This window comes from Rattus norvegicus, chromosome 3 (genome assembly GCF_036323735.1).
Source record: "Rattus norvegicus strain BN/NHsdMcwi chromosome 3, GRCr8, whole genome shotgun sequence".
Taxonomy (NCBI): domain Eukaryota; kingdom Metazoa; phylum Chordata; class Mammalia; order Rodentia; family Muridae; genus Rattus; species Rattus norvegicus.
The window spans coordinates 49,261,713-49,277,479 of record NC_086021.1 but is presented as its reverse complement, the minus strand read 5'-3'; the positions used below and the strand labels follow the sequence as shown (position 1 = coordinate 49,277,479).

General features: G+C 39.1%; 1 protein-coding gene across 30 annotated transcripts in view; it reads left to right on the top strand.

Moving 5' to 3' along the window:
• Gtdc1 (glycosyltransferase-like domain containing 1) overlaps positions 1-15,767 on the top strand; it is a 395,485-nt gene that overhangs the window by 294,115 nt on the left and 85,603 nt on the right. Inside the window, exon 1 of one of the 30 annotated variants that reach the window (XM_063284096.1) lies at positions 1,427-4,347. The exons of the other annotated variants lie outside the window; for them this stretch is intronic. Within the exon in view, the coding sequence (XP_063140166.1) occupies positions 4,148-4,347 (200 nt within the window). The 5' untranslated portion in view covers positions 1,427-4,147. Of the gene's footprint in view, positions 1-1,426; positions 4,348-15,767 lie in introns of those variants that run through there. 30 annotated transcript variants of the gene reach the window in all.

Genomic DNA, 15,767 nt, shown 5'->3' with positions numbered 1-15,767 from the left:
TCTGATCTAGATTTAGCTTTGGTAATTATTATCTTACCTCTAGAAAAAAACGTCCATTTCTTTTAGGCTTTCCAGTTTTATTGGCGTATATATTTTTGAAATATGACCCAATGATTCCTTGGATTTCCTCTGTGTCTGTTACATCCCCCTTTTCATGTCTGATTTTCACTTGGATATTCTTTCTGTGTCTGTTAGTTTGGATAAGGGTATCTTGTGTATCTTGCTGATTTTCTCAAAAAGAACGAACTCTATGTTTCATTGATTATTTGTATTGTTCTTGTTTTGTTTCTATTATATTGGTTTCAGCCCTGAGTTTGATTATTTCCTGCTGTCTACTTCTCTTGGTTTGTTTTCTTCCTTTTGTTCTAGAGCTTTCAGATGTCCTGTTAAGTTGCTAGTGTCAGATCTCTTTACCTTTTTCATGAAGGCACTTAGTGCTATGAGCTTTCTTCCTAGCACCACTTTGTGTCCCACAAGTTTTGGTCCATTGTACATTGATCTCATTGATTCCTAAGTCTTTAATTTCTCCCTAACTTCTGCCTTGACCCTGTAGTTCTTCAGTATGATGGTTTTCAGGTTCCATGAGTTTGTAGGCTTTCTGTTCCTATGTAAATCCAGATTTAATTCATGGTAGTCTGATAGGGAATAACAGGAGGCTATTTCAGTTCCCTTTGCTCTGTTGACAGTTGCTTTGCTACATGACTTATGTGGCCAATTTTTCAAAACATTCTGTGAGATGATGAGAAGAAGGTATATTCATTTGTGTTTGGGTGCAATTTTTTGTAAATATGTTAGGTCCATTTGATTCATAATGTCTGTTAACTCCACTATTTCTCTGTTTAATTTTCATCCAGATGACTAGTTCAATGGTGAAAAGGGTGTGTTGAAGTTTCCCACTATTAATGTGTGAGGCTCAATGTTTAATTTGAATCTTAGTAATATTTCTTTTACAAATGTGTGTGCCCTTGCATCTGGGGTATAGAAGTTAAGAATTGAAATGGCATGTTAGTGAATTTTTTCTTTGAATATGAAATGTCCCTCTCCATCTCTTTTCATTAATTTTGGTTTGAACTTTATTTTGTTAATTATTAGAGTAACTCCACAGCTTCCTTCTGTGTCTTTGTTTGGAAAATCATTTTCCAACCCATCATTCTGAGGTAATGGTCTAGCTTTGATGTTGAGGTGTATTTGTATGCAATTGAAGGATCCCATTTTTTTATCCATTCTGTTAGCCTGTGTCCTTTTATTGGGAACTCGAGTCCATTGATATTGAGAAATATTAATTGTCAGTGATTGTTCCTGATGTTATTTTGTTGTTGTTGTTGTTGGTAGTGGTGGTGGTGGTGGTGGTGGTGGTGGTGGTGGTGGTGGTGGTGGTGTGTGTGTGTGTGTGTGTGTGTGTGTGTGTGTGTGTGTGTTATTTCATGTTTGTGTGTTTCCCTTGTTTGAGTTTTGCGGCTGTGAGATGATTTCTTGCCTATGTTTTCGTGAGTATAGGAACCTTCTCTGGTTAGAGTTTCCCTTCTAGTCTCTTCTGTAGGCTCGTTTATGTAGATAGACTGTTTAAATTCGGTTTTGTCGTGGTATAGCTTCATTTCTCCATCTATGGTGATTGAAAGGTTTGGTGGCTAAAGTAGTAGCCAGGGCTGGCATCTTGGTCTCTTAGAGTCTGCAGCAGTTCTGTCCAGGCCCTGCTCCTTGCTTTTAGAACCTTTGTTGAGAAGTCCAGTGTAATTCTAATAGATCTGCCTCTATATGTTACTTACCCTTTTTCCCTTGCAGCTTTTCATATCCTTTCTTTGTTTTGTGTGTGTGTGTGTGTGTGTGTGTGTGTGTGTGTGTGTGTGTGTGTGTGTGTGTTGTGTTTTGATTATTATGTGCTGAGGGGACTTTGTTTTCTGGTCCAATCTATTTGGTGTTCTGTAAGCTTCTTGTACCTTTATAGGTATATCCTTCTTCAGGTTTGAAATTTTTTCCTCCATGATTTTATTAAATGTGTTTTCTGGTTCTTAAGCTAGGATTCTTCTTCTAGTCCTATTATTCTTAGATTTGCATGGTGTCGGATTTCCTGGATGTTTTGTGTTAGGAAATTTTTAGGTAAAACATTTTCTTTGATCAGTCTGTTTCTGCTAAAGTATCTTCAACATCTGAGACTCTTTCTTCCATATCTTGTATTCTGTTAGGGATGCTTGTGTCTGTAGTTTCTGTTTGCTTATCTAGAGTTTCCATTTACAAAAATCCCTCAGTTTGTGCTTTCTTAATTCCTTCTATTTTTGTTTTTCTGATTTGAACAGTTTCCTTTACCTATTTGTTTTTTCTTGATTTTCTTGGTATTCTTTAGGTGATTGATTGATTTACTCCTATATATTGTTTGTGTTTTCCTCTATTTCTTTAAGGGACTTTTTTAAAATTTTCCCTTTATAGACCTCTTTCATCTTCATAAAGTTGGTTTTAATTTCATTTTCTTGGGTCCCAGCTGTGATGGACTATTTCAGGTGCTACAGTTATAGGCAGGTGACCTCTCTGCTGCTGCCATGTTGCCTGGCTGTTATTGGTTGTTTTCTTACACTGGCACTCAGGCCGCTGTTTTGGGATGACTATCTATAGGTCTAGGTGCTGATTTCTGAGTTTGCCTTTGCCAGTAGGGAGACTCTGTCCAGGTTGGGGACTGGACTTCTGGCAGCTGGTGTTGCCTTGGTGCAGCATGTGGTCTTCTGACTGGTGTGGCCAGCATCTGAGCAGGTGAGGTCTTCTGAAGTTGGGGACAGATGCCTGGCCGTGAGGTAGACAATGAAGTAGATGGGGCCGTGGAATGGGTCTGTGGGAACTAAGTCAAGAGAGTAGGTAGTCCAGTTGGCAGACAGGTCACTTACCTAGTCCTCTGATTGATGTGGCCTCCAACTGTCCTTCTTACTGTGACTGAACATGTTCTTAACTTGATCAACACAGTGTATTGCTTATGAAAAGAAGTGCCTCATTCTCCAAATTTAAAATATTTGTATGTACTTTGCAGAGAAAGTCATAAAATTTTCAAGGGCAATGATATTGTTTAATCCAGTATTTAGTACAGTAAATCTTTCTTAAGTACAAAAGTGAGTAAGTCAGTGAATAAATGAATGAATGAAATGTGTCACAGACTAAAATATGAAATATACAAAAGCATTTTCAATAGGAACAATAAAATTGGAATACACCTTAGAAGGGATAACTTACTGCTATATGTTATGCATGCAAAATGCAAAATGATGATGGTAGGTCCTCCTCCCTGCTTGAGGATGGCAGCCTGTGTTCCCTGTGTAGAGTACCGAGCTCTGAGTCTCTTGACAGGTGAGAGCTCCTAACAGCTCATAGCTGATTTCTCTCTTTGAAGTCCCCCTCTTTAGCCACCCTGCCCCCACGACCCCTTTGGGCTCCCAGGCTTTCACCTATTTAAGCTTCTTTCCTCATAAACTCTTATGCATCATCCTGTCTGTTTCCTTTATTCCAGTTATTGGATTTCCTGACACCTTACTGCAGGATCCTCTTATCATTATGGCCATGGGCTTTTAGGGTCTTAGTGACATAGAATTCACTGGCATGCATTCCTTTGATGTAGGTAGTAGACAGAGAAGAATGCCCTTCACTAACAAACAAGTCTCCTGGACCTCCAAACAGGGGGAAAAGGAAAGCCATTTGTAGTCTTTTTGTTGTTGTTTTTGTTTTGTGTTAGAAGGTGGCATAGATCAGGTGAAATCCAGTAAGAGTTTCGAGTGCAGGTCACCACATGCAGAAGCAATAATAAACAGTCTGGGGGGTGCACTTTCTTTATAGCACCACTGAGAGGCTTTGCTTTATGCGAACTGGTGTAGGTAGCATTGCCCACTGTTACACTATTTTGCACAGGCAAGCACATGAAAATTAAATCTGTACATTTTTGTTCTGAATTTTTAAAAACAAAATTTTTAAATCCAAAAAAAAACAACAACTTTGGCTTTCTTCTTTTGGGGGAGTATATTTAAAGTAAAGCCAGTGTGCTTTGGAGCAAAGGGAACTTACTACTTAGATCACCTGTTGCTCTTAGAAATTTAGAGTACATATTTTTTGATTTTATTACTCTAACTGGTATCATGTGTTTCTTAAAGTGGAACAGGCTCTTAGCAGGTCAGCCATGTCTCTTTGGAAGTATATAAGTAGCTCCAGTGACATTTCATCAAGGGTTCTCAGTATGCGCAGTTTAAAATGTTCAGCCTCCCTGGGTCTCTTCTTTAAAGGCGCTGTAAATGACAAGACATTTCAGAGCCAAGACTGTAAGCGTGCTGGAGGTAGCTGTAGTGCTTTCGTGATGGCCCTGTTCCTTCATGACCTCAGGTAAATCTCTACAGATATAATTATAATCGGAGCAGTGACATGACAGACATCAAGAAGCTGATTGACAGAGCATGAAGTAACTAAAGCAGAGACCATCAGGAATCAGAATATTTCACAGGAAGTGCACAGTTCCCAAGGTAATCAGCTCAGAGGCAGGAGTGGAGGACAGTGAAACAGTTTTAGAGGTTTCAGCCTGTGAGAGGGACCAGTGGCTGACCAGTGGCTAGGTTCTTTTGTGGAAGAACTCTTTTTATTCCTCATAGGACTCCAGATATAAAAAGACGGGGACGGGTCCCAGTTGTCCCTTTAAGGGCATCTAACCACTAGGCTCACCCTTCTGCAGGCTCTGCCCCTTAACAGCAGTGTCATAGGCTTGCCATCAGCAGTTTAGTTGGGGGAAAGAGAAGACGTAACAATGCAATGAAGAATTGTTAGAAAATACTAAAATAATGAAATGTGTTACCAGAAAGAAATATGTGGAGGCTAGAGAGAGAGATGTCTCATAGCTTAAGAGCTTTTCTGAAGGTCCTGAGTTCAATTCCCAGCACTCACATGGCAGATTACAACTGTCTGTTGCTGTTTTCTAGTACACAGATGTACATGCAAACAATGTATATAACATACATATAGACCTACAAACATACAGACATACATACAGACATAAATAAATCGTTTTTTAAAAGAAATATGTGAAGAAGAAAGATATGGGTTCTTCTGTGTGTTGTGTTTGCTAATACACAAGATTTCTGTCTATTTTATGCACCTTTATAAGATGATTTGAACAATTCAGTCTATGTACACATTTATGCACTCACCAATTTCTGTTCAGTTCCAGAACCTTCCCATATTTCTAAAGTAAAGTCATTTTTCTTCAGATATCCAGATTTTCCTCACCTCTCCTCTTTCTCCAGACCTGGGCAACCTCCCCTCAGTACTTCAACTGTACAGATTTAGCTATTCATTTATCGAGATTAAAGAATAATGGATTTTTTTCTGTCTGAGTTCTTCCCTGTGCCTTTGTTCTTAGAATGCATCAATTGTGTATTCCCTTTTATAGCTGAGTGATCTTTCCCTAGTATGTATAATCTCAAGTCTATTAATGGGCATTTGGGCTACTATTACTCAGAAGCCGTTACTTGAACACAGTATTTCTTCACAAGTCATTTGACTCAGAGCAGCTTCTATCTGTAAGAGCCCCATTGGGCAGAGTCTAGTGTCAGACTGAAATGAAGAGTAGGTCTTGTACTGGACTTTCTGAATCATTGGTAAATGATTCAGAGCGTGTATTGATTATATGTACTAATGCCAAAAATAAATTTGATTATATTTTTACTACTTGAAAAAGATTTGATTTCATTTATTTAAAATATTCAACAACATACAAAATGACCAGCGTTATAAGATATCCCTAAAAGCATAATAGTAGAACTTAATATCTTGGCAGAATTCAGCAACTGTATAATTAGACTTGAAGCTCACTCAACAGGAAGAACATCATTCCTGATATTTCTAGGCAAAACCATATGGCTAGTGAGGTCACTTTCTGAAATCAATAATCCCTAACTGCACTCTGAATACTTATGTTTACATATAAGGTTTTACTTAAGTAAGATAATACTTACCAACAGATAAGGATAGATATCACTCTTCATCAAAGAAGTTTTTCTTTATCATAAACAGAGACCATTACAGAAAGCCTCATCCAGTCAAAATACAGAGAACACTGTGGGATGCCCAGCCTACTTGATATATTTATAGCACAGTTATTGTTTAGGAGAGTATGGGAGAAGAGGACATGGAGTGATTGTAAGAGCCAAAGGACCAGAAAGTCTTCTATCAAATGATGGTGAGGTTATGAAGTAAGGGGAACTCTCCTCCACTGCTGATTGGAGTGTATACTTGAAAAATCACCTGACAGCTTCTCAGAAAATCAGTAGTAGTTCTACCTCAAGACACCGTTCATCATTCCACAAGGACACTTGCTCAGCCATGTTCATAGCACCTTTATTTGTAATAGTCAGAAACTGGATACCTAAATACCCATCAGACATGGTACAGTCCACAGACCAAAGAAGCTAAGTAACAGTGAGAGCCCAGAGGAGGATCTTCCTCAGAAGGGGATATAAAATAGACATGGGAGGTGGGTGGAGCGGCGGGAACAGGGTGAGGATAAGATGTGAGGAACTGGGGGGAGAGGCGTTGCAGGAGAGGGTTGGGAAAGAGGGTGCAAATGCGAGGACAGGCACCTCTGAGAGAAGCCAGAGACCTGGGACTCCTAGCAGCTAGGGATATGGAAACTGAAGTGGCCCCCTCCTGTAGCCAGGCAGGACTTTTAGTGGAAGGGCATAAAACTACCCACAAAATCTTCAACCCAAAATTTGTTCTGACTACAAGATGTTCAGGGATAAAGATGGAGCAGAGACTGGGGAAACAATCAGGCAATAATTGGTTCGACTTGAGATCCATGCCATGTGAGAGAAGCAAACCCTGACACTATGAGTGAGACTCTGCCATGCTTGCAGACAGGAGCCTAGCATAACTATCTCCTAGAGGCAAACAAATGCAGAGACCCACAGCCAAATGATAGGCAGATCTTGGGAGACTTGTGGAAGAGTTCTGGTAAGGACTGAGGGATCCTGGGGGGTCAAGGATACCAAACGAAGACCTACAGAATCAACAACCTTGGCCCATGAAGGCTCATAGAGACAAACTAAATAACAGCCCCGTCTAACTCTGACAGGAAAATTTCAAGAAAATAGTTGCCTAAAAAAGACCTGAACAGGGGATGGAGGGTAAGAACTCTGAGAGAGGGGATGGGGTGGGGGGGAAGCATCTGGGCCATAAATAAATAAAATGACTAATTTTTTTAAAAGGTCCAAACAGTTCTAGCAGTTGACATGACAATATAAACGAGGGAAATCTCAGTGGTTCAATCCCTAAATCAAGAGCTACAAATAGTAAACAGCTGCTGAGAGGACTAATTAAATAACCAGTCTCCTGATTGGTTATCCAGTACCAAGTGGTCAGGCCTCGACATATACACGCAGGCAACATTGAACAGACTCAACAGGTTGTATATTTAGGGGTATTTGTATATATGTATATGTAACAACAATGGTTAAAAGCAAGAAGCCATGAATTGGGGAGAGGGTTGATGGGAGGGGTAGATGGAAAGCGAAGGAGGAAATGATTTAATTATATTTTAACTGAGGATATATTTTAAATGTAATGTGATAAGTAATCTTGACTGTCTTCAACATTAAATTTAGTAGTTATAAAATGAGTATTTGATTAGCTATAGAGACAATAATGATAATTTCTGCTCAAAATTTCTAGTAAGCAAAAGTTTGAAAAGTTATATTTGTCAATAAAAATAGTTAATGAAAAACTGTTGAAGACAACTTATTTGACATCATATATATGTGTGTATATATATATATATATTAACTATATATACAGGGTCTTTTGAAATCGCATATATATATTCCATAATCTAAATTTTCCATCCAAGTATTATTTCAGGAGAGGCAGGCTTAAGTAATAGAGGCAATGGGAAACATGATATCATAATGATGTTATTCAGTCAGTGTGGTTTGGAAGGGCTTGGCAAACATTTGGAACCATTTTCTCATAAAGTTTCTTAACCATTGAAATGTTGTGATAGCATTTTTCTGTTACATACAATACCAAGGGAGTCTAGGTGAAGGTGTATTCTTCATAGTCTGATAAAATGGACTGAGTTTAATAATAAAAACAGCAGTGAAATTGGGAAGGAACTGACATTTCAGGGTGCTATTCCATGAACTCTTGAATGCCCTCTCCTTTTTTTGTAATGTCATTTAACAAAATAGTTAATGGAATTATATGGTATTTTTATTTTTTGAAGTGCATTTCTGACAATTACTGAAATGAAGGATTAATTTTTACATCCACATTATTAGCCTCTTTGAAATTTGACAGGTATGTGCCTCAGAGGTTCTACACATCTGTCAAATATTAAATAAAATTCTATTGTGGGCTGTTACCCCATCACTTTCTTTGCATTTGACATATAGGATCTTAGTGACAGTCTTTCCATATTATGAAGATGGCTATAACTTTATAAATGTAAATGTTACACTAATTAAAAATGATTTTAGGATAAATAAGCTATTGACTGTGGAGATAGTCAAGCTGCCTCATGGTATCTTCTTTAAAGCATTCCATTTCTGCTTCAGGTCGCCACACTGCCTGTCATCACAGATACTCAGAGTCATGGCTAAGCTATCCACCAAACTAGACATACTTCTCTGTCAGTGAGTGCTGGGAACTCACCTCAGGAAAGAATGAGTCTGTTTTAAATTGTCACCAAGGTGAAGCGCAAGGCCCTGGGTTCGGTCCCCAGCTCCGAAAAATAAAATAAAATAAAATAAAAAATAAATTGTCACCAAGGTAGTCATTCCAAATTCTTTATCCTGAAACAAAACAAACCATAGCACAACTGTAGCTCAGGGAGCAGGTGATCTGAAAGACGTGGAAGGATTTTGACATTGTTTTCTAACCTGTGCATATACCAAATGCCATTTACTCTCCTCTTCCTCTTTTCCAATGTTTCCTGATGCTTAGTGGCTACTATTGCTTCAAATTTATAATGATTTTGTCATCCCATATGCAGCTTCTCTCTCATTCTGTCTGCTTGAAGTCTAGAAAAGTCATTTCTTTACTGGCATCATCTGCCTTCTTTGAGCTTAAACTCTTAGCAAAGTAAGTCAAGACTTTAATGTTGTGTCTTTGCCAAGCAAGCTTTCCAGATGGTGTCCTCATGGTTGAAGTCCCCAGCCCTACTTTATGCTGCTTCTGCTCCAGTTTTGCAATTTCTGTTCCCAAACCATGTCTTATGCCTGGTCTGCAGTCTGGAGTACATTTCAAAAAACAAAACAAAACTACCACCATGACTTTCTCCATTTCCTCCAGGGAGCTTCTACCCTTCAGAATCTGTAAAATAACTATCATCCTTGTTAAGTACATGGCCTTTTTTGAGCAAATCTCCTTTCTTTAATACCATATTTTTTCTTTGGCCAGAATTTATTATTAACAGTAACATTTATATTAAAATCTAACATTTATTGTGTAATTTATATGCATCACATTGCTTATGAAGATATGCATATATTTAAGATATTATACTTAATATCTTAAAGTTTATCTGCTACAGACTATATGAATGTTAACAGCAAATTTCCTCATTTCACCTATGAAGAACCTGAGGCTTGGCCATGGCGTCTCCTCACAGCAGTAGAAACTCTAACAACATATGCTCCAAAGCCCCCAGTCTATTACGGTATCAGCACTGTTTAGAAGTCTAAAGTTCAAAGTCTCTTCTGAGACTCAGGGAACTCTTTTAATTATAGTCCCCTATAAAATCCAAATGAAAAAGCAGATCACATTCTTCCAGCATATAATGGCACAGGATATACATTACCATTACAAAAGGGAATAAAGGGAGCATAGTGAGAAAATACTGGATTAAAGCAAGATTGAAAACCATCAAGGTGAACTCCAAACTCTGCATCTACATATCTGATGTCACAGTGTTCTTCAGATCTCCAATTCCTTCAGCTTTACTGACTATAGCATACTTCTCTCTCTTGGGCTCCTTCCATTTCTTGTTAGCAGTGCACCCTGGCAGGTATCGTACAGCTCTCCTATTTCCAATGTCTTGGGGTCTCCAGTGCAACCCAGGCTTCACCTTTATAGCCTCACACTATGGCCTCTCTAGGGCCTCTATTTAGGGACATCTCTAACTCATGCCTACCCTCAGCAGCTTTCCTTAATCTTAGAGGGGATAGCCTCTTTCTTATGTCCTTGACTCCAAAGCTGCCAAGTACTGCTGCTTGCTGGAGCATGGAATAAGGATTCAAATACATTTTCATTAGCTTTCTGGTTTTGATTGTTCTGAACTATTTAAACTTGACCGACCTGGAACTTTATATATAGACTAGACTGTCCTTCAACTCTTAAATCTACCTGCCTCTGCATCCCCAGTGCTAAGGTTAAAGGTGTGTGCCACCACACCCAGACCTAAGCTTTTTTTTTAAATTCCTTTTCACAAATTGGAACCTTAGGTCACTGAAGTTTTGTCCTGAGGTCACCATTCCCTTTATTCAGGGTTTTGTGTAATCCTTTTTATCTCCTTGAAGATAAGACTTAGATCAATTCCATTTCCTGGTACCCTTCTTGTTTTACTCATTTTTCTCCTTTTCATTATAGATTTCTGTAAGACTAGCCACTAATAACCACATGAAACAGTAATGTTAGGCTGTTTTGAAATGTCCTCTGCCAGAGATGTTAATCCTTAACTCTTCAATCTTGCCTCAGGCAGATTTTTTTGGACAAAGGAAGAAAGCAGCCACACACTTAGCCAAAATATCACAATAATGCTCCCTAGGCTGCATATCAGTATTTTTCTGCTCTGAAACCTCTTGAGCTAGACCCCAACAGCTCAAAATACCTTCAACACCACTGTCTTACTTACTTCTCCTAGAATGGCCCATTAAGTTCCCCTTAAAGTACCCAATCACTTTTCTAGTCAAGAGTTCCACAGTGCTCCATAGGCATAGTCCAGCCTATTATAGTAATACCCCACTCCTGGTACCAATTTCTGTCTTAGGGTTCATGTTGCTGTGAAGAGGCACAGCAACATTTATAAAGTAAAACATTTAATTGGAGCTGGCTTACAGTTCAGAGGTTTAGTCCATTGTCATCATTATAGGAAGCATACATGATAGCACACAGTCAAACATGGTGCTGGAAAGGTAGCTGAGAGTCCTGCATCAAGATCATCCACTGACAGTAGAAAGGGAGTAAAACACTGGGCCTTACATGAGCATCTGAGACCTCAAAACCCACCCCTAGTGACGTTCTTCCTCCAAAAAAGCCACACCTACTCCAACAAGGCCAAACTTCCTAATAATGCTACTCCCTATGGGACTTTGAGGGCCATTTTCATTTAAACCACCAAATGCTGACTATGTCAAATGGAGAGATATTCTTTAGAAGATTATGAGATCAGGAGAAGGACCAGAATTGGCTTAGGAGAGAAGGATCTTTCATAGTGTGGTAAAATTTGTGATTCTACACACACCCCATTTCAAAATCAGCTAATAGTCTCTCACCTGCAAAGATCACAGTCTTGAATGTATTTAACATGCTTAGTGCTTAACTAAGCACAAGTGCTTAGTGCAGAACTCAGGGTAGCCATGTGAAATGTGTTCATGGATGAAATCTTAATGTGAGTCATAATTTCCTTTAGAAAAATGATGGTAAATGCCAGAGGAGGTCTGCATTTCTTATAATTACCAGAAGTAAAAAGATTCTCAGAAGTCACTCAAGAGTTTTCTGGTGAATGAATGGTAGGTAATGGGGAAATGCAAACACATGCTGTTATCTTGAATATGACTTTTTCTTCTGTTTTCCTCTTCGCAGAACTATTTCATGCAGTTTGCTGGCTGCAGAGAAATGGGTTAGGAAGGGCATTATGAGCAAGTGTCACTGTGAAGGCTGTTATGTATTTCTGTGCAGCAGTCTACTCTCAGCAGCCTTTCCACCCAATTGATACATATAATGCTAATGAACAGCTGAACTCATGGAGTTGTGAAGAATTTATGATTGTATTACTTCTAAAGAAAGCTTTTCTCAGCAAAACTTTAAGATTAGCTTAATGTGAAGCTGTTTTTGTACTCCACTTATATAATCTTATACCGTTTCAGAAAAAGAAAAAGAAATCCTCAAATATGTGAAAAGAGGTATTTTCTTTGCTTTTTTATGAAGTATTGGCAAAGATAACTTTCTGACTAAACAGGAATCGTTAAGAAGATATCATAAGAAGATAGTAGGTGCCATAGTATTTTGACTCAATGAAAATGCTAGGGGGAAGTTGTGAAGAGTGAAGATTTTCACAGTGGTTTGTATGGAAAACTCCCCACCATGACCACCACCACCACCCCCAACCCTTCACCCCACCCCACCTCACCCCAGCCCTGTGCATCCCGACGCCCTTAAGCTTTGCAGAGTTCTTTCTTACAATAAAATAGCAAGTATCCTCTCTGAACACTCAGTCTAAATCATGCTCCTCAAACAAGTTTTTTCTACTCTTTGTTTTTCTTTGAATACCTTCTGAAGCTGTCCCACTAAGAAATGCTGGAAAAAAGGAAATGAGACATAGGAGAACCACCCATTGTCATTGTTTGATGTCCTTTCTATTTAAGTGTCTTAGAAGTTTTGGACCACTACTGTCGTATATAGTCACCAGTACAAGGTGAAGAATCCAGTCAGGTATTTAGAGCATATGGAAGTGCAAGAAAATACATAAATTTGTCAAACTATGTGGGGTTTCTTTTCCCCTGAATCTCCCTCTTTATACCATCAGCCATACTGTTCCCACTGAGCAGGTGTGCTCCCTTCTAGAGAGGTGGTCTCAATGTGAGATAGATTTATTGATGCCTAATGTGTACTATACTTCTATTATACAGCACTCTGATTATTCCCTTTTAATAATTGGAAAACTCAGATCTTCACTGAGGGTCTTTGGTTTTGTTTTTATTTTGTTTTGTTTTGACTAAATATCACTTCCCCTTTTTTGTGTTGCCCCTGAAAACTGAGCTCAAGGCAATTTGTCCCTGAAGATTCGTTGCCATAGACACCTCGACTCACCTCACAGTTCTCTTGGGGTTTTCTTTGCTGTTTTTGTTTTGGTTTGTTTGTTTATTTGTTCATTTTGACTTATGTGACACCTCAGTGAGAAATAAACTGACTTGAGATTATTATCTACTCTGGAGTTATGAACAAAACACAAAGGAAATGAAAGGTCTCCAGTCTTTGGGGTTTTTGTTGTTGTTGCTGCTGTTTTGCTTAATACCAATGCCATTAACAGCAGATTCTTCAAGTCTAGAAGGGAGAAGTAATTGGGTATCTGTGTCTCAAAGAGCTTCCGTACTGCTTTCCAGTGCTCAGTAATGCATACTTGTTAGCTGACCTGCCTTAGTCACTCCTTACTAATCTAGAGAAGCCATGCTATGGTCCTACCACTATGAACTTAGGAAAACAAAATGATCTTGTGCTCGCTCTGATGGATGTCTTGAGGGACAACGTATGTGACCAATAGGAAGCCACTTTATCTGACCCTTGGGACTTCATGGGACTGTTACTTTAAAAGTTTTAGTAGCAAAAAGAATCTTTGGTTAACATACAAATGGAGAGCTTGATGTCTTTCAAGACTCTTGGCAACAAAACATGGACTTAAAACAAGGTCATGCGCATTACAGGTCCCAGGATTCACCTTCTTTTGTAGTCAGGGTCATTTTACAAAACTGAAACATTATTAAGCAACTATTTTTGTCAAGCAGAATGGTGAAAAGGTTCCCATAGATTACTGTATTTCACAGTCTCAGCAGTCCTGTGGCTGGCCTTTCTAGAAAACATCAGTGCCATTAATCACAGCAGAATAGTGTGGTTGCTATTATAGACAGTGATTTCTTTCTGTCAAGATAGGTTTAAACTATTACACTTATGACTATTGTTGTCCTTCTTTCTGAGAGAGGATAAATGCTATTTACAAGAAGTTCTATTAGGTGGACAGAATTCTATTTTCTAAACTGACTTGATGGACGGAGTTTAAAACAGTAGGCCCTCACAGTGAGACAGTCCTACAGCCCAGGAGCAAGTACAGCCAGTGTTCCTGCATCTGAAGGGTGAATCTAAATTCAAGTGTAAATGCCCACTAGTCAGAACTCAGAGCTAATATCAGTGTTGATCATAGGGAGAAAGATGTTTCTAATTAGCCAACTTTAAAGCCCCCATCTTAATCACTTAGAGCATTCTTGTGCACATCTGTGCTGCAGGAGTAACTGGCTTACCTCCATTGTGTGTGTCTGGGTGTGCGTGTGTGTTTAAAGCCATGCTATAACTCTATCCAAATGCACTGCTTTAAAGTTTAGAAGCAAATGTGTACTTAGTGATGTAGTTTAAAAACTGAAACCCCTCCTACCTTATGTGTTCCTCTCTTGTAAACTAGCCTTGTTTGTAGAGGGCAGCCGTTGAAAATGCTATGACACATACGTCCCCGAGCTTCTTCCCCCAGACTTCTATCTAATAAATGAGCACCAGAGTCAGGGCCTCTCATGTGGTTTTGCTTCATCGACAATGACATCAGTATCTTTCCATTCCCTTTTTAAAGTAAAATTGTGCCCAAAATGAATAGTGGTGCCAGTAGAAGAAACTGAGTCCTGGGAGTGACTTTTCATTTGGGTAAATGAAGTGATACAATAAACAACTGAAACCTGACATGACGCCACAGCCCAAATCTGCAAAACAGAATCCTGATTGTTCTTTTGGATGTGTGCTAAGGCTTCATGTCTTCTGCATGCCTTGTGTGTACACAGACTGGTCAGTATAAATACAGTTCATCCTTAGATATTTATTTCTATCAATGAATGACCAGATGGCTCTTGCCTGTGTTAGAATAGAATGTTTTTGCTTTTCCTGTGGCTCTGAGTGACATTACATATAAGAAGCCAAGCCAAATAATCACCTCTAACAGAAGAAGCATGCCACTACCTCCCTATCCCTCACAGACGCTCTCCTTCTTATAGTGTAATTGAAATAGCTTGTGTATTTTCCCAGTATAAGTAGTACGTTCTCACTGCAGTAAATTATGACCGTACAGACAGAATAAAGGAAGGAAGCCTTATTTAACCTTCCCAGATCTGATAAAGGTATTGGTATTAGCATCCCTTAGAAGATGAGGCAACGCGAAGCTATTCACTGAATTGCTTTAAGTCTCAGCTCCTCAGACAGAGTAGAGCGCTAACCTGTCCAGAGCCCTGCTGATGTATTCAGACGTCCCTGACACTTTTGCGGTTCCATTCCAATTCTCTTTATAACACTTCTTATGTAATAAATCGAAGTGTTTTGTTTTCATATACATGGCTGGCACCTTTTGTACCTTATTTGAAAAAGTGTTTCTGTCTGGATTATAATGTTGGACAGACAGAAATGCAATAGCAGAAAATAAAAGTCAAGAAAGCCATGAAAACTGCATGTTGCCACCAATCAGAAGGGAAAGAAGCTCTGAGAGTGTAATTGAAGGCAGGGGTAGAAATAGAAAGGAGGTTGTTACTGGTCTAGAGCTGTTAGAATCCTTCTGTTTAGACATCAGTCACACACTCTCTATCTGTCCCATCTCTCCAGCTCCAGCAGGAGAGAGGAGGGAACAAGGGACTCCAGAGTCAATGACCTGTGCTTTCTGAGGAGCCCTCTTGGCTGCCACATGCCTTCTGTTAGACAATAACAAAGTAGTACTTCTCTTGTGAGCACAAAGTAAGTGCTTTTGTGTCTACTCTGTAACTTACCAGACAGAGAGGGAGAGAGCGAGCAGGAGAGAG